General features: G+C 31.2%; 2 protein-coding genes across 3 annotated transcripts in view; both read right to left on the bottom strand.

The window, feature by feature from the left end:
* Positions 1-327: 327 nt before the first annotated feature.
* On the bottom strand, positions 328-13,202 carry LOC148613842 (uncharacterized). Its single transcript, XM_088586509.1, has 3 exons — positions 13,187-13,202; positions 8,425-8,538; positions 328-1,163 (listed from the first exon to the last, which is right to left on the bottom strand). The coding sequence occupies exons 1-3, from the start codon at positions 13,200-13,202 to the stop codon at positions 895-897; spliced, it is 399 nt and encodes a 132-aa protein (XP_088442635.1). The 3' UTR covers positions 328-894.
* A 6,750-nt stretch (positions 13,203-19,952) lies between these two features.
* LOC148613841 (uncharacterized) overlaps positions 19,953-23,287 on the bottom strand; it is a 78,799-nt gene continuing 75,464 nt past the window's right edge. For both annotated transcript variants that reach the window (XM_088587476.1, XM_088587477.1), the window contains exon 54: positions 19,953-21,893. In XM_088587476.1, the coding sequence (XP_088443602.1) occupies positions 21,613-21,893 (281 nt within the window). In that variant the 3' untranslated portion in view covers positions 19,953-21,612. The remainder of the gene's footprint in view (positions 21,894-23,287) is intronic.

The following is a 23,287-nucleotide window of genomic DNA, read 5'->3' as shown; positions in this document are numbered from 1 at the left end:
TCCAATCGGACAGTAAATCAATCTGTTGGGTTCAAAGGTCATTTCCTTTGCTCATGAAGAATGGAGAAGGTCTATTATTTCGACACTGTATTTGTGGTTTGTGACATATCATCGGACACGTTTGTGAGATCAGACATGTTTGTGAGTCCTACATATTAAATTAAGTAATAACAAAAATTCCTTAAACTGAAAATAATAATCAAAAAGAAGAAACAGTTGGTACCTGAAATTATAAACTAAGCAAATGAAATTATCTACTGCGTACCTGGTTCAGTACTGCGTAAAATTAGTCCAATCACTCACAAAACAAGGAGAAGAGAATACTTTCATATCATTTATTTGAGAGAATGATTCGATTTTACAATTGCATTATTTCTAGGAAAAAAAAACAGTATTACATTCCTATATATAATCTCATCCAAATCTTATCGTTTTATTTTTATTTAGACTTTCATTCTGATATGGTGGCCTTCAACCGACATGGTTGTCAATTTAAATTTACGACGTAAATAAAGGTTATTTATAACCATATTCCTGTACAGTTGTTGTTTTATGATATAAATGAATAGAATAAATCAGAACATGCCAATTTACGCCTTAATTCGGGTCTGTCTTTTGGTAGACATGACTGTTAACGATATGTAAATGGAATGTTAACTGATGAAAAAACTGTCATCTTCGAGATTTTAAAAGATAAAAAAAATAAATTTGAGATACAAAAAATGCATTTGCTAGTTATATTGAAATTATATTTAAGTGAATAGCTACTGCGAAGTGAAAAAACAATAATAAAAAAATCGCACTGCGGATTTTTTAACATAACTTATGCAGGATTTTTCTCCAAATCGCAGAAATTAACACCGCAATAATTAATTTATGTACTAAATCAATGGTTTAAACATTAAAACAAGCTTGACAGATGTTCTTCTCATCCAAACACTTCGTATAAAATTTCCATTGAACTGATATGGTACTAGAAACAAGCTTTCCAGTTTTGATCAACTGACAATGCTGCATTTTCGAGTTGTAGTTGAAACCAAGACATTGGACGGTCTTACTACATTCGGCAGCACAGCTAAGAATTCGAATGCCAATGGTTTCCCGAAACAAAGAAACATTACCATGTGTTTTCTCCTTTCCACAGTAATAACCCTTGAAGTTTCCTGAAACAAACAATCAGATTGTTGTGATTATAGATTTATTCACGTTTGAATAAATTTTCTATTTAAATATGAGCAACGTATGTTTATTCAGAAAATATGAAAAAAAAACACGTTAAGGATATCTCTAATTTAGATTTGCGCTCTATGTCGTAGCTAGATATCTACCTTTTTGCCAAAAAAATATGAACCCACTGCAAGTGGTGCAGAATTTTAAAACATGAAAAAAATGCATGTTTATAAGATGGCATAACGTTAAAACATGTAAAATTAAAGTACGAAATGAACAGTATTTCATTCACATTATTAAATGTCAAGAAGAAAAATAAGGATAACAATATTGACAAAACTGTGGAAAAATCTAAATATATAACGTCAACGTTAAAGTATACTTTTTTATTATTTAGCAATTTTTTACCTTTGTTTTAGTAATAATTCCGTTTTAGAGGAAAACATTTTCTGATTTGCATTAAATAGTTGGGGTTATTATTCGTGTACACAAAGTTATCATCAGTGATTACCTAATCGATTCATCGTTGCTTTTAAAAAAAAATTGCCCATGCTCATTTAAGGACTGAAACAATTTCTTGATTTTTGTTTCTGTTTGTACATGCACCTTACATAGCCATGTGGAAATTTGTTTGATACTGTCGAATATTCGTTCACTTCATGGTTTATATGTTCATTTTGCAGCCGGTATTAAATATCATCATAGATATTTAGCTATTACATTTGTATTACATGTACGTGATATTATCTTATCAATTTTGTGCGATTTTTACAGATTCTAGTACATGATTCTAATGGATAGTGTAATACAATTTAATTTAATTTAATGGAATTTAAAACCATACATTTATACTAAAACGACCACCTACCATTATGGTGGATTATCCATTCTCCTTCATCTCCATATCCAGTCTTAATCCCAACACCATTCACGGCGAGAGGGGATGAGTCAGTCCAATCTAAAGCAATAATGTCATCTGAAGCAATCACTTGAAAACGTCCTTCTGAATTCCAACTAATTTTGAAATTACGGTAGTCTGTACATGTAAACGATTCTTCGTCGTAATTAAATTGATGGTCAGTTACACGAGATAATTTCTTACGTATTGCTATATGTCCAACACCTGACAAGAACATTTCGTAATATTCCTCTGAAACAAGTTCTGTCGAGGGCGAGAGTAAAACAAACGCCATTTTGCATTGTGAACCATACGTTTTCACCCTAAAATTAAATTCATGATATCTTGACGGGAATATATCATAGTCAGACAATTTTGTATAGTACAAGTAGCCATTTGACCACGCATCATTGTCATTTTTATTCTTTGTATGAATCCAGAGGTCCTTTAGATCTTGCCCTGTAAGAAAATTATTCACTCGTTCTTTAACACTATAAATATTTACGGATATAAGTTTTTTTTTTTATTAATCCCATAGATTGAAATATATAAGTAATCTGACTAGATATTAAACAAAATCAAATGTTATTATTGAATTTGGCTTTAAATTTTGACCAAAAGTGGCTTCCATACCATATTTTCCTTTAATTTAAGACCGGAGTTTATTATTTTTGATTATTATTTTTTTTATTTCAATATGTCATTACCTGTTATGTAAATATATGCTTACCTTGAATACATTTTAGAATAAAGTTAACAATCATCAGATATAGCTTTGTTTCCATATTTTTACGACTTTGAAAGATATGTATGGCGCTTTCAATAATCATTCACCATTTACAACAAGAACTGAACAACAAAAGCGTTGAAGATTATGAATTTCAATACACTACAGTCTCCTCTATGATTAAATGTTTCCACAAGTAATATAATAGAAAGGTTTAACGAGCATTTGGTTACTCACCATTGGTGTTCTAAAGTTTATACAGGTGGCTGATCTAGGGATTTTTTTTCAAATAAGGGGTTCCGTAGGTCTTTCAGAAAAAGGGGCGTTTCAGACTTTTAATTGTTTTGGGGTTTAATTTTGCACAAAATTAACCTTGTTTAAAATTATGTATATCAAATTTGCAAAAGTTCTTCCCCTGAGTTTTCTGTTCTGATGAAACATATATGTATTCGATAAATTAGATATTTAACAGAATTGTCAATCAGGTGATGAAATATCACAAGTATTTCTAAAATTGATTGTTACAAATAATATTATAACTTCAAACATATTCTGGGGTTTCTTCTTAATTACAACTTGTGGTCCAGGAAAACACCTAGCTGCAAAGAGAAACATAAAACGAGATACATCCTGAATATTTTACAACTCGAAAATGTACTGAAAACACTTAGATTTATGCAAATGCTATCAATGTTTATTGATGCATTGTTTGATTTAAGCAATTGAAAGACTTCACATTTAATTACAATTTCTGACGTTTTTAGGTGTAACCGACCTCTTGAAAATTAAAAAAACCAGTCAAAGCAAGACTATTAAAATTGAAGCGCTTGACTTGGTTTGTGTTCTAAATTAAATACTTATTTTTTTTTAAATGACATTAAATTATAAAAAATAATATATCTTATCAAATTTACTCTTGATAAATCGGGTGTTAATACATTTGCTCGAAATTGTTAGATTATTTTTAATAACGAAAACATAAAAAAACGACGTGAATTGGACGTTTTGGCGAAACCATTTATCGTGAAGCAGTCGGAATTTCCATAGGACCAATTGTGAACCACTTATTTCTACCCCTTTCTGTTTTTTTACGAATAGCAGTTTATCGCTAGAAAAGAAAAACAAATTTCTTGTTAACAACATTAGGTAGATAAATGTAATAACATATTCAGATGTTTGGACAATATTTTTGGCTCTTAACACCAACGACTTCAATACTATATGCTGCAGAACTGTCTATGAATAAAGCAAATATTGATATAAAAGAATGGTCGTTTCTTTATATAAGTACTCATATCAATAATGGTAATCTTTATAATAAAATTTACTAGAAAAGGGGGGATTTTCATTCCCTCTTTGTTTACGATTCGTTTTAGATGGTGAAGTCACCTTGTCACCATCATGTGTTGTTTAAATATCACAATGGGTTCGATTTGTTCGTATTTGTAATATTATTTCGGATTTTGGCGAAAGAAATCTTTATAAAACTGGCAATTACGACATCAACATTTTCGATATCACATGATATTGTTGTCAAATCGTAAGTTTTCACTTTCAGTTTATTTTTGGTGGTGGAATATATAGGGGCAACTGTTTTGCTGTTCCTCGGTATGAATTCGTTTTGGGGTCAGCAGCAAACTGTTCTGTGGTATGAGGGTTTCCTTGTCATTTTTTTGAAGACCAATGGGTTGCCCTGAGCTGACATTTGTTTTATCACAGTGGGGATGTCCCTTTAGTTTACTCTTCATATTCATTCTCTTTATGTATTTTATTTGCTCAAAGTAGTCCTATAAATTCTGCAAGGGTTTTCGGTGGTTTTCTTATGTGGCCCTTGAACTATAGTATATTCAGTAATGTGTTCAACAATGGTCGTCTTTAAGGAAACATTCATTCGAAACGCCTAAAACATCTTTTTTCTCGTCATATTTATATAATCCAAATTCTTTCACGTGAAAAGTACAATATGAGGTTTTTGTGTGTTGTCATGACGATTTATGTTTATAATCACAAATCCTATCAGAAGTTTAATTAGTACTGTCTCAGTAAGATTGGCTGCATCAAAAGGTATCAACCTACAATATCATAAATAAGAATGAGACATGTCTTTGAAGAAAAAAACGCATACTACAGAGTCGCTGATACCGTTGTTTCAAAATGTCTTGCTGCAAAGTACAGGATTGATTCAAAAGACTGTGAATTAGTTGTTTTTCAATTAAGTTAACTTAAATTATAAAACCGCAAAAACGACGTAGAGTCAGTTCTTGTTTATTGGACAATTGACAAAAGTGCTGGCAAGCTCCGAAACAGCGTCTGACTTTCATAATTTACTCTAGACGCTGCAGCCACCCTTATCAGAAAAAGCAAAAATCTTGCAAGTCGGGAAAATATTAATGATTTAACCGACGTTGTCCAATTGTCATACGACGTGTCATTTGAATAATGTCAGAGAATTTCAAAAAGACTGTCAAATGACTGCCGCTGCGTATGTCGTTTTCCAGTAATAGTGAAGAACGTCCTTGAAGCATTAATCAACGGGTTTAATGAAGAAGCATAGATCCCTTCTTATAAACCCGTAGGACTTGGTTATGAATGACAATGATATAAAACAAATCATAAATTTTAAATTGCTAGCACATGTGTACATTGTACAGTCGTGTCATTGTGTTTTTTACGGTAGCGATGATATACTGAAAATTCGACCACAAAAGAGAATACAAGAAAATGCATGTATATGTTATCAAATTATTAAAATGAGAAAAGTATGTGTTCAACAATTTAAGAGAAAACTTCAGTAAACACCACAAATATTTATAACAGGTCGAGTTCTCTATAGGCTAAGCATTCTGATTATCATTTGACTGATTTTGTGCCTACTTTACTGTTATCAAATACTTTTGAGAAAAACATTTCTTACTGAACGAAAAATCTTTCATCTCTTGACTTACACTTAAATGGTGGAGTATGAAAATCAGATATCTGCTGAACTATTTGTAACAAATAATACTATAAATGAATTAGTCCTCCTCAACCCATTAAACGATTTCTGTAAATTCAACTGCATTTTTGCATATCGATATAAAGCCACAATGTGTATGACACAACAAACTGTGTATGTCGAGACAGAAAACATGGTACGAATAGCAGTGAAACTTCTATTTAGACTTTAATGCACATTAGTAACTAATTACAATTTTTTTTAAGTAGCAGTCTTTCCAAAAATCAGACAGAATATGATTCATGCATATCAAAAACTCACCGAATACAGTTTCATTTCTTTTTTTCAAAAACAGGTACTGATTACATAACCAGTCTTAGTTTTTCATTTGGTCATTGCGTTTTTGAGAGGATTATTATATAGAATACAAGTGAAATTGGCATATTGCCAGAGTTATCGTTCTTGATTTGGTTTCAGTTGGTTGATTTTAGTAGTAGAAAAATGTATGATCTTCAGTGCAGCTCTGAATGCAGAAATGAACACCATTATGTGAAAGGATAGCATAGATAGACTGAAAAAGCATGTTTTTTTCTATACCTTGAGTCACTTTACCATTAGCAATGTTTGCATTGTATATGGACTTAATGAATAAGCGCGAAACAAACAAACGCATTTTATTTTCATGAAAATGTACTTTTTCTTTTTTTCATATGTCTAATAACCGTGAGATTGAATGTAAATATAAACTGCCTCTAATCTACAATTCTAAAGGCATACAGAAAAAAAAACAACTTGTCGATGTTTTCTCTATATATAGGAGTATATTATCTATATATTCATACTTATTATAATTGTAAGTCAAGGTTTTAAGTGCTTCTTTATTCGGTTCTTTTCCCTATACTCGTTAAATATGAATGTTATGTCATTTTATTGATAAATAGAGGACGCTTACCCTACCGGTGCACCTGGTTCATGTTCCTAGTTTTCAGTTGAGTTCGAGTTGCGCATTTGCTTTTGTTACTTTGTATGTATGATTTTAGATATCTTATGTTCTTTGTCAAATGTCAGATTTGATTGGAACGCATCACTGATCATTCTTAAAGCATAACCAAATCGTAAGCAATCTGACTGTTTTTATTTCTTGGCTCGTTGCTTGAGACTACTACAGTGACTGTTAATACATTTTTATCTATAATATATACTGATTTTGTCGGTTGAACTCATTTTTTCTATAATTTGGAAGCGTCGTGATTTCATACACATATATATTTGTGTATGCATTTATACATTTTATACATTTTTTAAACTTAAGTTATAAGAGATATACATTTTATTTCTTCTGAAATCTTCGAGTAAACATATTTGCCCTGCGTTGTTTATGATCGCGCGATTTATTTGATCAAATTCGAAATTGTCAACAAATAATTTATGAATAAAGCCTGTTTTCGCTGATTCTTGTTGCCTTGATCTAAATTTGTCAATTTCAGATGCTTGTTACCATTTCCAGGTTGTTTGATGCCCTTGCAGCTTTATACACAATGTACTTGGTTGAAAATGAATGATTACGCTCTTATGTCAATGTTGGTCATTAATTTATCTGTCGGGGTCTTTCAGAGTTTACTGGAAAGTGTGTTAAAATTTATTGTAGAAGTTTTGCTAGTTTCTGTACGTATTTACTAGTTTTATAGAGTTTTAGGATGGTGGCGTTTCACCTTTTTCACTATAGACAAACACGTAAAAAATCAATATGACGTTGAAAGAAATCTTAGGGATTACTTATACAAATTACATGTTTATGACATTTTCATAGAGAAATATATAAGTAGAACCTTACAAAAAAATAACCTCAAAATGAACTATCATACACATTTGAAATTTATCAAAATCTTATCTTGAATAAAGAAAAAGTTTAAAATCGAAATTTAAAGTTTCTTTTGATTTCTTTCAATCAACATTATCACATATCATGAGGTTAAGTACAATTCCATGCACACATCAAACAAGCACACTTTCGTTTAAAAATTATTGATGCAAAATCTATGAACTATCTCCATTTGATTTTTTTTCTAACTGTTTTCTTAAAAAAAATTCTTTAAAACAACTGCAAGTCTAAAAAGATACGAACAAACAAAAAGATCAAATATAATTAATTTGTGTTTCCAAAGGCTTTCGTTCTCTAAAGAAAACCTTTTTTCAAAGATAATACATAAATGTAGGCTATGGCATGAGATATGTTTCCTACTCATAGTACAGGTGTTCAACTTCTATGCAGAAATGTTACAAACGAAATAATAATACACATTAAAAGAGAATCCAATTCCCAGTTCCATATAGAATTGTATTAAATTAACAAAAAAAAAAAACATTTTGACTGGAGAAGGGTATGTAATGTTCACCATGCAATAAGATAACTTATTGTAAATTTTATATACATTTGTTTTTAGCCATTATTTCGTATCTTTTTAAACAACTGCATTTGTGCTTGTCTCATATTAAATAGACCACAACCGTCTCTTGATAAAAAGTCAAGGCGATGACGCCTTTAACTAATATTTTGCATAATAATATTTCAATATTGAATATGAGTTTTCTACTGTATTTTTGCTCATGATGTCATTCAACATTCATTCTTTGTTCTTACTTACGGCAATTATACTACAGAGATTATAAATGTTAATTTATATGAGAACCTACCACTGTGGATATTTACTTCTCCTTCATCCGAATGTCCAGCCTGAGTTCCAACATTATTCACCGCAAACCTGCTAGAATATGCCCATGCAGCAATACTATTATCACCTATCTGCTCTGTAAGAAAATGGTAATTTTCCCGTATTTTTGTAGAGTAAAATATTTAAGTCTGAAGTGTTACTTTCATTTGCACTTTTATTTTGAATATTTTTATATAAGGTCTACTGAAGGATTTCTAATCATGGATTAAGAAATGCATGAATCACTAATCGCAGTAATTCTGGCTGCACTTAATAAGTATTTTACTATCTATGATTTAAATCTTGGCTTACCTTGGATACTGTTTGGAATAAAGTTAAGTAGCACTCCAGCTAAGAATCGTGCAAATGTGATACATGGGTAAAAAGCCTACATATTTTTTATTTTGATATTTTGTTTGAATTGCCATATTAAACAGAAATTAACATTCAGTTTTTCATATAACTCTTGTTCATAGGAGATACAATTTATGTCGAATGCACTGTAGAATTCAAAATTAAGGGAGATACATGTAACTCTGTAAGAATAATCATGTGAACCAAGGTTATGGCGGTAATCAAAATAATATTATCCAGGGACAAAGACCTGAATTCGGAATGAAAAGTTATCACGTTTGTCGTAAAGTTTGGTCAATAGTTTTTCTTTACCATCGATCGATTTCTAAGTGTATGTCAAGATATGAGGCCGATTTCACAGTGTCTGTAGTATGCTTTATCTCAAGTTGTTTGGGATAGATGCAATGTATCGAATCCCCGAAATTAGAATTGTTTAAAGATAATACATAATCTATATAGTAGAAACTGAGTTTAAGGGTCTAGCCAAAAGATATTATTTCTTTCGTATCAGATCAGCTATAAAGTCACCCTCATAAGGTTGAAGGAATAGGTCAGCAAGTAGAGGAGCACAATTTGTTCACACTGGAATGCCGACTGTTTGTTGAAAAACACGTCCACCACACAGGACAAATATGTTGTCGATTAGAAATTCCAGCATATTGTAAACATCTTCCTTTGTACATTTGGAAGGTAATTTGGAATATTTTTTCAAAGTATGAGGAATCCCTACCAAGAACTATATATTTGTATCTAGGTGTACCATCTTTTTTTTTGAAAAAACAACAATGTATAATGTTTTTAGTCGAGATTTTAACTGAGTATTGGGAATAGAAGTATACAGTGTTGAAAAATCATAGGCTATAATGCTATTATATTCTTATAATGGTCCTGAAGTGATGTCTCCAAAAGATCTTTCGAATTGTTTAGGATCCACAAAAAAAAACAAAACTTCATCGGTGCAAAATAGCATAGCTTAAATTGTAGTCTTCTCTATCACATACATGTACATATTTGAAAAAAAGGCTTATTTTGCATAAAACAATGGAATCGAACTATCATGTTTCTGGTAGTTATTCCCTTTGATTTTTTATTCAATATGCAGTTTTAGTCTTATTTTTTTAAGTCTGTAGATCCTTTATGTCTTATTTATATAAAATATAATAATAAGGACAATGATAAAGAATATAAATTCATAGATATAATTGATCCAGTGCATTTTGAACTTCTTTCCTTGATACCCATATCTGTTTTTGTTTTTAGCTTTTGGTTGATTTCCGCTAGAATCTCGGTTCCATTTTTTACTCTTTCCTTCTGAATACACTGTACATAAATATTTCAGATAATTTTTTTTCTGCTTAGGTTAAGAAAAAAAAACGTTCATTAATATTAACTTGTTTGTTACAATATTGGAAGACAAGACAATTTAAAAAAAAAAAATACTAAGGTAATTGACACAATCTGCTGAAGATATAATCTTTTAAATGTTCTCCAACATAATTCCAAGTGATGAATGAAAGCATAAAATTTAAATCGATATAAGAAATTATTCCATTCAATTTTGAATTTTTGTTTAGATTTCCTATACCCGCATGCAATATAGTCCTGGAATTTGTAAGAATCAGGCAAATTTGTAAAAACGTGAATCATGCTCAAATTAATTTGAATTTGACAAAGTGGGCACAACTTTTATAGTCGATTGAAACAACAGTTCGTTCTTTCGTCTATTTCATAGAAATACTTTTTTGTTTTATTTCACTGTGATTTACATATTGCCTGATTCTTATTTAGGCTGTTAGTAGCTGTTTTGTATTTTTTATTGCAATGAGGAGGGGCATCTTAAGTTTGATATTTTGCCTGTTGATATGTTTCATGTTTCTGTTATTGCAGAAGTTGTAATAGCTTCGTTTCATGTTTTTTACATTCTGTATTTGAGGACAACACTACTTTCATTTTATTATATTCATTTTTGTTTGCAAAAGTTTGGACTTTAGTTCTAATAAATGTTAACCCAATTAGGTTTTGAAGCAAAGAGTAATCAAGCCAACCACGATTCTAGCGGAAATCAAACAAATGTAATCCAGTCACAAATACCAGACATGAAAAAACAAACGAACACAACAAAGAACACAAAATAACCAAAATTATACATACAAAGTAACAAAAGTAAATGAGCAAGGACTTCACTAAAAACTGGGAGTAAGGACAAGTTGCACCGGTAGGGTTAGCGTCCTCTTCTTTTCTAGAAACACCCGCCGAGTTGCTCGTCCAGGTAAGACGAAACAGGAAAGGCGAAAAAAGTGTTTCATATAGTAGTCACAATCCATTATATAAGAAGCAGTCACTGTATATCATATAATTATCATGTGTGACCTTAGTGTGCGTATTAAAGTCTGCTTATATCCATCTGGCTCATTTGTATGATACAAAACTCTAGGTGGTTGCAAGCAAATGTATAAAGTAGTTATAAACAATTGCTGCTCCGGTGGTGTAATATCTATTTTGGACTTGACTTGATTATGAATTGGTTAGTATTCGGTAATTTTGTTGTTACCATTTTTGTTCAAACGTATTGCCAAAATTAGAATATTATTCTAATTTTCGAAATATATTTGCTCTTCTATTGTGTCTATAATACTTTTCATGATGTTTTAATTCAATACACGTGAATACAATGTAATACTATTGGCACATAACCTACATTTTTGTATGGAACATGGGTTAGTTCATGATCTATTACAAGCTACGTAGAAAACAAAAACAAAAAAAAAAAAAAAAAACAATAACGATGTAGTTACTACACATAACACAAACACATTGATGACATTTAGAACCACGAAAAATTGCAAAGCTGCACTTCACAAGTTTAACTTGCATATAAAAGTCGTGGTAATGTCAATTTATATATGTAATTTTAAAAACATTTTTCTGTAATTACTATGTCTTACACAAGTTTATTCAAGGTATGAATCATAGGATGCTATTGCTAAGGGCAACTTCGTCTAGATAGAGAGCTAGCAGTGTTACGTTGTACTGAAAGTAATGATGCTCACGCCAAGAAAGCTGTGCAAATTGTTTTTGGTTTACGCTCCAATTGTTATCGTTCTTAATGTGGTTTATTTATGTCGTAGTTGACTTGTTTATATTGATTTCTCACAAATACAAATCGAAATACAGTTGGAACTATAATAATATAGAAATATCATACGATAAAGTAAAGTGTGAATTTAATATACAGTTTATATAGTTGTGTCTCAAAAGTTTAAAATCGAAATCATGAACTACATGTTTTACTGGTTAAGGAAGTATGCGGATGGTAATTGCTTTTATATAAGATATAAAAGCACATGGTATGGCAGAATCTGAAATATATATGTATTAAATGTGTTGCAGTCAATTTATGTGTAATTCTAATTAAAACTCACTTAAACATGTACTAGACCGGGAGATATTTACGCAAAGTAAATTTGTGGAAAAGCTAAGCTGTTCAAATTGATTTTTTGGGGGTTGTATCATACCATTTTTTTTCAAAGGAATAAACAAATAGTTAAGAATATTTCCGTATAATTTTCATTTCATTAAAAAAAATGCATTTAAACAAAATGGTAACTTGATCCAAATTGTTAAGTGCGATGTATTTCCATCTATCATTTGGCGGTTGGTCGTACATTATTATTGTTTTTTTTTGTTTTTGTTTTTTGGTTGTTTTTTTTTGTTAGTATTATTTATTTAATATACATGAAATAATGTACAAAATTAAAACAATCAATAGCAATGGAAACTACTTCTTGTAAAATCAAACTACAAAGGACATAGATCATGCAGAACAGGTCAGCATTAATTATGTTAGCCCCTCATGACTTTAACATCTTATTTTTATATATATTTTGCTTTTTATGAGCAACTCGCCGGGTCTTTCCAGAAAAGCAGAGGACGCTTACCCTACCGGTGCACCTGGTCCATGCTCCCAGTTTATAGTGGAGACCGAGTTGCTCATTTACTTTTGTTACTTTGTATGTATGATTTAGTTACTTCATGTTCTTTGGTGTGTATGTCAGTTTTCCATGTCTGGTCATTGTCCCTGGATTACATTCTTTTAATTACCGCCATAACATTGGTTCCCTTGATTACTCTTGGCTTATGTAGGTTAACCGAATGTTTTATAAACGTCTTAGAAAAATTTATATATAACATATACATATAGTAAACATATAGCATGTGCTCTGTAAATACAAAAACATCAATCGTATATTTAGCAAACTTCGATATGCAACACATGTTTTTCAAGGAGTCAGCAGCATTAGAATCAAGTACATAGGAAGATCAAAATCGAAATAAGAATTATTTACAAGAAGTACCAAAAACCAACACTAGCGAAGAAAAAGATCTCTCACCCAGAGTTTCTACCATTTGCGAAACAAGGGGTTTCAGGTATTTTCAAATATGCACTAAGTATCCTTAAATGATGCTTACATTTAATTCATGTAATTAGCAGAATGATGTTTGAAATATGTGGTAATATTATCGTGCCTACATCAAATGTGTGTTTATTGTGCGTTTGTATGGCTTTGACATTTGCCGATGTACGCTTTTCTTGATTTGTTTTCATGATCACATTCCCTCTCGTTAAATGTCCCGTTTTTTTTCTCAATAAAACTCATTACTCATATATATTCCTAGTAGATACTTAAAGTATTGTTAAAATATACTATATAATGAACATGACTTGTGCTCTCTTGAGAAAAATTGCACATCTAAATAGAGTTATTGAATAATCATGTCTTACCAATATGTAAGACATTCATTCTTTTTAATAATAATGTTATCGAGAATTATTTCTGTTTGTTTACATCGAATGACTTTTTTTAAGTAACCTATATTTCACACCTGGTAGCTCACCCTCGGGTGTCTAAGATTTCCTTTTCTTGCAATGGCATATGTATTGGATTATTAAAATCTCTGAAACATTAAGTTGTTATCTAAAAGAGCAGTTAACAAATGCTTTTATAACAAACCTGCAGTTTTATCTTCCTTACAAACGATTTCGCACTTCGACAAAGTCTTTCCACTATTAGTGGTGAAAGGAAATTCGCTACTATTACGCCTTAACATCGAGTGATCCTTCTATATCCATAGCATTTCGTGAGTGTAGATAGTCTAAGTTTTCCTTGTGTTTCAAAATTGTTTAAGCAAAAGATACCATTCACTATTTTTAGATCCTACTTCAAAACAACTGAATGCTGTTTATAAAGTAATGTAGTCATTTGTTGTTATCCGAAAAGACAATTTCAGACTTTATTTATCATTACCACCTCTTGTATGAAAATCCGTTTTTACCAGATATTTCAATGTAGAATCAAATTTATTTGATGACAACGCTAAAAATAAAACTCAGATAATATATATGGAACCATTAAATTTTAAAACCCGATTTCATTTATCAAACAAAGACTTGGACATTTTCATATCGAATACATTTGTCTTACCATCATCTCTCAAAGTTCATATTCCTTTACTTGATCCTATTTCCTATTTATAAATAGCCATGAATAACATGACACTGAATAAATTGATTAACACTTAATGCGGTATAAATTAGATGCTCACAGGAGCCTTTATCGAACACCTGTTAACATGAGTCATATATATTTTTCCTTATCTGAACCTTTTGATATACAAATCATATTATCCATTGAAAGCTCGGAAACAATAAAATAACTTTTGCAAAAATGTTAAGGTCGATGGACAATGTGTTCGTTCTATAGAGATGATATCTCTAATTTGGCTTAATATGCAACACTTTATATCTGTAAAAGCGGCTTTGTTTTTCTTGGGAATTTTTGATACGCTGATAACCTGACCACCTTTACATAAAATAGAACATAGAGGTCAGACAGATGTTTTTCGCATATATCTTTAAAATCGTTAGGTCAAACAAAAAAAAACCTCATAAAAATATTTAACTTGATAAAATCTATTATTGGTCAAATTTGTGTGTTGATCTGCCAAGTCATTTTGAAGTAATTATCCTTTTTCGACGTTTTTCCCGCTATTTTTAATGATATTTTTTCATAAATATTCTCCTCTGACACTACCAGACCAAAAAGAACCAACCTTGGTTTGCATAATCCTTAGGGTGTTCTACATACAACTGATTTGGGTTTTTTATCCGTTACAGTACATGCGTAAGGCCACTGTTACTAAAAAAAGAACATATGGGTCAGACAGAAAATTTTCGCATTTCATCTTTAAAAAATATTACGTGGAGGCTTAGCCAAATTTTGACAAACTGAAATCATTCAGCATGATGAGATCTATTTGTACTCAAATTTTTGTGTAAATCTTTTAAGCCATGTTAGAGTTATTGGTTTTTTCGAAGTTTTTTGTCAATAATTTTATTATTATTGCTTTAAGCGAATGTCTCCTTAGAAACTAATGGACAGAATTGATATGATTTTTCCTTAGGTTTAAGCTTTAGGAGTTGTTATACAAGAAAAAACATTGCCAAAAAAAGGCATGTTAATTATCGAGCCAGGCGCTTTAGAGCATGTGGGTTTATTTATATTTAACCTGACTCTATATTCTCGAAAGTTCAAATCATATATTGTTCACTATTACAAGCTACTTATATAGGTATTAATTTTCATTTTTACATTTTTTACTCTGCAACCATACAGCTAAAATATCAACAACAAAAAATTAGCAGAAAGCGCAATTTTATCTTAATAAATTTTATTTTATAAAATGAATCTTAAACAAATTGCACATAGAATTGTATTAACATTGATCTATGATCAGCTGCCAATTGGGTTTAAATTTAGATAAATTATATGACGGCTATTATAGACGAAAACATCAGCTGAAATAATTACGCTGACCGTTGCAAGAACCATAAAAATAGATGATTCTTTATACAGTCTCCTAAAGGAATACTACACAATTTTAAGGTGATACTTGTGTTGCATTATAAAGTATATCAGAGATTCAATGCTATTGGTAAAGTAGTTATTTTAATTTTGTATTTAATTATTGCAGTTGGGTTTCAGTTGTATTGTTTGCATGAGTAATCAAGGGAACCAAGGTTATAGCGGTAATTAAAAGAATATAATCCAGGGACAAAGACCCGACATGGAAAACAGACATACACAACAAAGAACATAAAGTAACTAAAATCATACATACAAAGTAACAAAAGTAAATGAGCAACTCGGACTCCACTAAAAACTGGGAGCATGGACAAGATGCACCGGTAGGGTAAGCGTCCTCTGCTTTTCTAGAAACACCAGCCGAGTTGCTCATAAATGCAATAAGTTGGACTTGTTAATTTGACATGGATAAACCCATTATTTCTTTGGTATGGCCGATAATTTGCCTGCACCCCTTTGGCGTTAATATACTGTTTCATCAAGTTCTTGTGACCTGGGCATATAAAAGACGTTGCAACCAGTAATTTTCTCTCTTCTTGATATTGTGGTCATAGAGCCAATATGATTAAAATCAGTTGTTAGAATACACTACATTGCCTGACGGCTGATTTTAATCAGATTTGTCATAGAGCTTAGGCATTGTCTAAATTGCGATATAAAGTTTATTGTGTTAAATTGATACTTCTGAAGAGAAGTAGAATTTAGTTTTAAGTAACCTGTTTGAAATTAAGTCGCACGCAAAGCGAAAGAGAGCAAGTTAATTGCGTCTTTTAAGTATTATTTGGACTTAAGCAATTTTATCAATAAGTGATGTTTTAAGGAACTCATTGACCATACCCACTGAAGAGTTTATATTTCGAATTGACTATATTTTGCTTAATTTTGAATATATAATACATATATCACCGTGTTTAACTGTTCTCATGTGGAGGAGTGTTTAACTAAAAAAGAAATGAAGATCCATGAGAAAACCCTTTGAAAATTTTAGAAATGAGAAACAAAATGTTTTAATGTAAACGCTCGGTACATGTGACACAATTGATGACAGTGGTGGGATATTCATTACTCTGACAGAGTAACCGTTATGTCTGAGATAAGTCTTGATTTCAAAATTTAGATTTGTATTTTGGTTAGAATTTTAAATTCGTAGTAAGAAATATGGTTATATAATGAGTAGGCTGAGAATGGCCGAGTTTTACAGTCAACGCCGTCAGATCGTAAAGGTATGAGTAGAATTTGGCAGTCTGGGTTGTATTCTGAACAAAAGGCTAGGGTTCCACATAAGGAAAGAATACTCAAATGTATTTAATTTAAAGGCTATGGGAGTTGTCAGTAGTAAAGAAATGAGAGAAAAAAGGTGTGAAGGCTCGACAATAAGTAAGATAATGATTCACTAATCAGAACATTATGAAACAATGATATAATTTTTTATTCTTTTATTATTAAATTCTGTCCAATACTGTCCAATACTGTCTGATGAGATTTTTTAAAAAAGTAATAACATTGAAAAAAGCAAAAAGATGTCGAAGAAATGGAAATAACTTCATTATGGCTTATCAGATTTACGTTAAAATTTTACCAGAAATAAATCTCATTGTGCTAAAAAATTTAACTCTAGTCAGAATGTGTCTTAACCTAGCAGTTTTTTTAGATATATGAGTAAAACCTCTGTCTGACTCCTATGTTCTATATTTAGTTATGGCGACCATGTGTTCGATGGTGAAAAAATTCCAACGCCTTTTCTTTGCAGAATACCCTAAGAAAACTTCATACCATGTTCGGTTCAAATTAGCTCAGTTGTTTCAGAGAAGATTTTTGGAATAGTGTTAACGAAGACGTCGGAAAACAGAAACGAATGACCTCAGGGCTAGGTGAGCTAAAAAAAAAGGGTTTTTTTTGTGTGTTTTTTTTTTTTTTTTGGTGGGGAAGGAGGGGTAGGCATGGCTTCTTTGGTCCCTTATTACTCTAAAACCACAAGATATATCTGAAGTCTGATTGAAAAACGGAGGCTGGGATGTTAATCAGGTACCTAAAAAATTGTTGTATTTGGAGTGGCCCAATTTGCACTCCTTTCATCCCAAACCGGATATAGATAAGTCTACACTGTAACATACAGAATTTCAAAAGAGACATAATGACATCTTAATAATAAAATTCGAAATAGCAATAAATTGTTTCTATCAATACTACTGATAATTCTATTTTTGTCCTCTCGCCCTTATTTTTTCCATGGATGGGGCAAAAATCTCCAAAAACTATAGGATCTTCAGCCATGTCCCCTAGGCCTTACGTGTTCAATTGGATAAGTTATCATAAAACGAATTAAGTTAACAGATGCTAAAGACGCAGACGAAGACGAAGTGACGACTGTGTGATACCCTAACAAAACCGGAAAAAATAGAAGTCGTATGAAAATATGAACGGTTTAGCTGTGTTTCCTCGACATATAGTTAAGAAGCTTAAGACTTGCAGAGTTTACAAATATAATAACACGAACCATTTTTATTTGTAGCTTGAGAAAGCAAGAGAAATAAACACAGCCGGTATGAGTTTTCAGGAAAACAGTGTTTGATTTTAATCGATAAATTGACGAAAATATTTTGACCTCTGTTTTCTCTTCGACCCAAAACTTAAGGTTAAGAAAAAGTAGCACTGTGTGTTCAAATGGTTTTACACACTGAGATGCAACAAAACACCAGTTGCTTCGAAAAGTGTGAATATGACGAGATAAAAATGCTGAACTATGTCGAAAACCGCAAAAAGAAATTTCCTAAATACATATCCATAGTTTGCTATCTAGGTGGTAATTTGGATTACTATATCGTTATCTCGAAACAACAAATTTGCTTTATCATGATCTCAATGTAATAAACTGAGATTACGCTATAATCATTACATTACATCAAAATAACTATTTACTTTTTACTGATATCTCAGGATATCAAATTTGTTTGATAATGCTCTCAATTTGATTAATCGAGATAAACATATAACCATTCCCTTTTATCGGAATAACTATATTTTTACCGATATTGCAATATAACAAATTTGTTTATCATGATCTCAATATAATAAATCAAGATAAGGATAAAACCAATTCATTTTATCGAGATGACAATTTAATTTTAACCAAGATCTCGAGATTTGTTTAATTGAGGTAGCTATTTATTCTTTAGCGCGATCTTCGTTATAAAAAAAGTTCCTTGTTATTTTTGTCTACGTACAGCTTTCGTAATAATAAGCTTTTGACTTCACTCCACAATTGTTATTTACAGGTTTTCACGATTTTGTTTTTCCGGTTGAATAAAACAAAAGGCTCCCAGGAGCCTGAATCGCTCACCTGATCAAGGTTTGTCTTTAAAGGGCAAAATAGTTGACAAAGAGTTGTCCAACAATTTTGACTCAAGAAAACTTTAGTAGGACTATCATAAGAATCGTTTCAGCGGTTGAAAGTTTCTTTCTATCTATTATAGTTTTCAAGATATTGCCTAACGACTGATAAAAATTCCTCTTTCAAGGGCAATTACTCTTACAAGGAGTCACCTGACAACTGTGATCCCTAAGACTTTTGAAAGCCTTATAACAAGAGTCATTTCACCTATAGAAATAGTTTTTTTAACCTAACGGTTTTGGAGATATATGCCAACAACACACAGTCAGACCTTTTTTTCTATTTTTAGTAACGGCGGCCATGTTTTTTCGACGAATAAAAAATCCCCACATCAGTTCTATGCAGGATACCCCCAAGGAACATTCATACCAAGTTAGTACCAATGGGTCAAGTAGTCTCAAAGGAGAAGATTTTAAGAAATAACATTAAAAAATAGGCAACAACTCCAACATGGCTTGACAAAATGAAAATTTGACCACCGATAGATCTCATCATGTTGAACACTTTTACCCCATCAGAATTTGGTTATAGGCTTTGGAGATATATGCAAAAACCTACTGTCTGACCCCTATGTTCTATTTAGGAACGGCGGTCATGTTTTGCAAAGGATAAAAAATCCCCACATCAATTCTATGTAAGATACCCCAAGGAATATTCATACTAACTTCGGTTCCAACTGGTTAGGTAGTTTCAGAGGAGAAGAGTTTTGAAAAATTGTTAACGACGACGACTACCACAGACGATGGACGCCAAGTGATGGCAATAGCTCACATGAGTTCTATTAAATACTAAGAAGGAACAAAAAAATATTCATCCACTATATAAAAAAACGAAACAAATGTATTAAAAGTTTGTTTTTATTAGCAACAAGAAAGTTTAATCAGGAAGGAATCATCAACAAATACAAAAATATTTAACATGTAATGAAGGAATTATTTAACAATACAAAGCATGTATATAAATGTTTCACTATGATCACAGTATTAAATATATTGGACGGATTGTATCACAATGTATCAATATTTGGTCACAGAACTAACAAATTCATGCCAGACGTAGCCAAACAATTTACCTCACAGACATATCTTGTGTTACTCAGACATCAGTCCTGGTGTATTGTCACTGATATCATAGTTGAATTAAATAAATCCTGTATAAAATTTCCAGAGGGGGTTCAAGTCTATTGTTTGCTCCTTTCTGTCCAAATCCTAATTTATTTTCACAAAATAAACAAAAGAGACAGTTCAAACCCATAGAACCTCCTGAATTTACCACTGGGCATAAGGCATATAAGAGAATTCCAGAATTTACTGTGTATAAGTGCTTGTCATTTTTTCCTAAAGGATTAACACAATTTTTAAAAAAATCAAACCAAGTTGGGATTCAGGGGATTTGATCTGCCATGTCCTACTTCTATTATTGATGTTAATGATAAATCATTTGACTGCTCTACGAATCATTTCAATTTAAAATTTAAAATACAATAATTGTAAATCTGAAATGGAACCGTCTGAAATAAAACATACAAATTGATAAATTGTTTTATTGACTGAAAGCTGAAATTACTCAGAACAGAGTAAAAGTGAAAACTATTGCTGCGAAATGTCATACATCATGTATATCACCTTTAGTTGGTAAAATAAGGAATCATTTACGTATGAATTAAATTATCAGAATCAAAACAGCAATGTGAGTTCAGTAATCTTTAGAGTACATATGGTGTAAAATCATCTTTTAGTACAAGTTTAGAGAAGCTGTAACCATAAAGGTACAGGGGGTATACAGCACAATATGTAAATAAATCCACTAAAAATCATTTACTTCCCTTGTAGGCATTATTTTTCAATGATTTTTTAAATAGTTCTATAAATCAATAACCAAAAAAAACTTTAAATATCATACATTATAAATTTTAATATATATCATATAAAAAAAGAAGTTGAATTACAAACTATATTGTATTCAATATTTCATTAAAATACATCATAGTAAATGTAATAAAAAATCTTAATTATGATCTGGGAAAACCAGACATTATGTTTTTAAAAGTAAAAGCAGGTATATGTGAATTAACAAAATGCAAAGTCAAAAAGTCAACTGATAATTCATCATTTGAGAATAATATGGTGCACTGGGCACTGCTTGATGTGACTGCAGCGGTCAATCACTGAACATTTGGGGTAGGTACTGGTATAAAACATCATCTGTGGTATGGAACCTTGTGACAGCATTTCAAATTGTTATCGTTATTGGCCAGACAAGAAATGTCTACAGATGCCAGAGAATGATACTGACAACAGCATGATACCATTATACAACCATATGTTTTAAGAAATGCATATTTTTGCAAATTTTTTTGTTAAGATTTAACAGCAAGCCATGCATATAGTCCCAAACATTATTTTAATATCAAGGTCATTTAAACATCTACTCAAAAAACAATATTTAAGCTTTATTATGTACATTCCTAATTGCAGCTGAAAAAAAAAAGTTACGCATCTTATCAAGGAAGAACAAATTTTCCTGTTTTAACAGCAGAATATCCTCCATCAGACACACCTCTCACAGTTATATAGACTGGTAACCCTGATTTTGTTGATACAGATGCTGGTATACCAAATGTTATACTGGTCTGGTTGGTTTCTTGCCATTGTATGATATTAACACCAGAACTTGAGGAACCAGCTGACACCTCGTAGAATATATCACCTAATGAAGTAAATATCTGATCCCAAGACACAATGACTTGTTGATTTACCCAGGAAATATCCATGTACTTAGTACCTGTAAAAAGATGTTATTTAAAACATGTTTTTCAATCATTACACTAAAAAGCAACACTATTTCTGCAGGGATTTACAAAACTTGTATGGTAATTTGTATTCCATACAACTTTTTCAATGCAAAGCACAAACTTAAAATCAATGTAAACTATGTTCATCCAAGTTACTCCAACAATCCCTGAACTGATTGGAGCAACCATTTGATAACTTAATGACCAATGATTGGTGACTGATCTGATCATTGATTTAATCAGATTTAATTGGTTCATGTAAATGTCAGAATTTGCAGCATAAGACCCAAAGGATCTAAAGCCAAAAATAAACTGTATACAAGTACTTAAAACAAACATTATTGAAAATTCAGCAGTCTAAATTGATCCAGTACTAAGAAGTCATACCAAGTGAATTATAAGAAATAAGGCCTCAGTGTTTTATTATTTTTTATAATTTTGCAAATTGTGGTTTATGGTTTTCAATAAAAACAGCTGTACACTATTGAGAGTTGTATCAATGTTCACTCATCTTTCTCTTAATAATTTCTAAGGCAAACAAATTATTGCTAGAATCTACTGGCAACCATGATTTTTTGTTTAACAAAATTTCAACAAATTTATTTTCAACAGTAGTGTTCTCTGAGGTGATTTTTGTCCAACCACTACATACGTACTGATAAAAGCAAATAATCTGTAACATGTAGCAGAAATCTTATTGATGATGGCAGATCAAGAGGTCAGACCTTCCTCCTTTTGTTGGAAAGTTTTATTCACTTTATGCAAAATTTGGGCAAAAATGTGACAAAAATACATCAATCACTGTCCTTTCAAAGTCTCTGTATCCTCCTTATTGGATTCCCAAACAATATAATATAATGGAAGCTCACAAATCAGAAATAAATTATCATTATAATACCAATCTGAATCTTGAAAAAAAATAGGCCTTATCATGGCCAGCTTGCTAAAAAAAAGTTCCTAACCTACTTACAGTTACCAGACCAACTTATGCATCTATAATTGCAATTCATTATTGATCACAGATCAGTTTCAGATCAGTCATTCAAACTGATCAGTCATTCATCTGTCTACCTGATTTGTAAAACCAGTGATTTCTTCCTTTTACATCACTTGACGGCTGGTCAGTAAATATAGTTTACATATCAGTTTGTTTCGTTTTTCCATTTCACACAAATTTACAAAATGATATGAACTAAGACATTAATTTAGGTTACTTTTTTCAATTACAGATGCTTTTTCTGATGACATACAGGAAGTAAAATTAAAACAGCATTTTGTTACCTTTCTGCAATTCTGAAGCTTACATGGATCAACCATCCATTAGTTTACAATAAGATTAGTAATTGGGTGATCTTATAAAAAGCCAATTTTGCATCGCTCAAGG

The sequence above is a fragment of the Perna viridis genome, chromosome 6 (genome assembly GCF_037379345.1).
Source record: "Perna viridis isolate PV_CMFRI_1.1 ecotype Kerala chromosome 6, ASM3737934v1, whole genome shotgun sequence".
Classification (NCBI taxonomy): domain Eukaryota; kingdom Metazoa; phylum Mollusca; class Bivalvia; order Mytilida; family Mytilidae; genus Perna; species Perna viridis.
The sequence above is the reverse complement of the archived record's forward strand: the minus strand, read 5'-3'. Positions and strand labels throughout refer to the sequence as shown.

What these genes read in the sequence shown, in the direction of transcription:
- LOC148613842 (XM_088586509.1), bottom strand. An exon ending in AGAAGTAAATATCCACAGTG is followed by an intron (nt 1,164 to 8,424) that starts GTAGGTTCTCAT and finishes TGTTTGTTTCAG; the next exon opens with GAAACTTCAAGGGTTATTAC.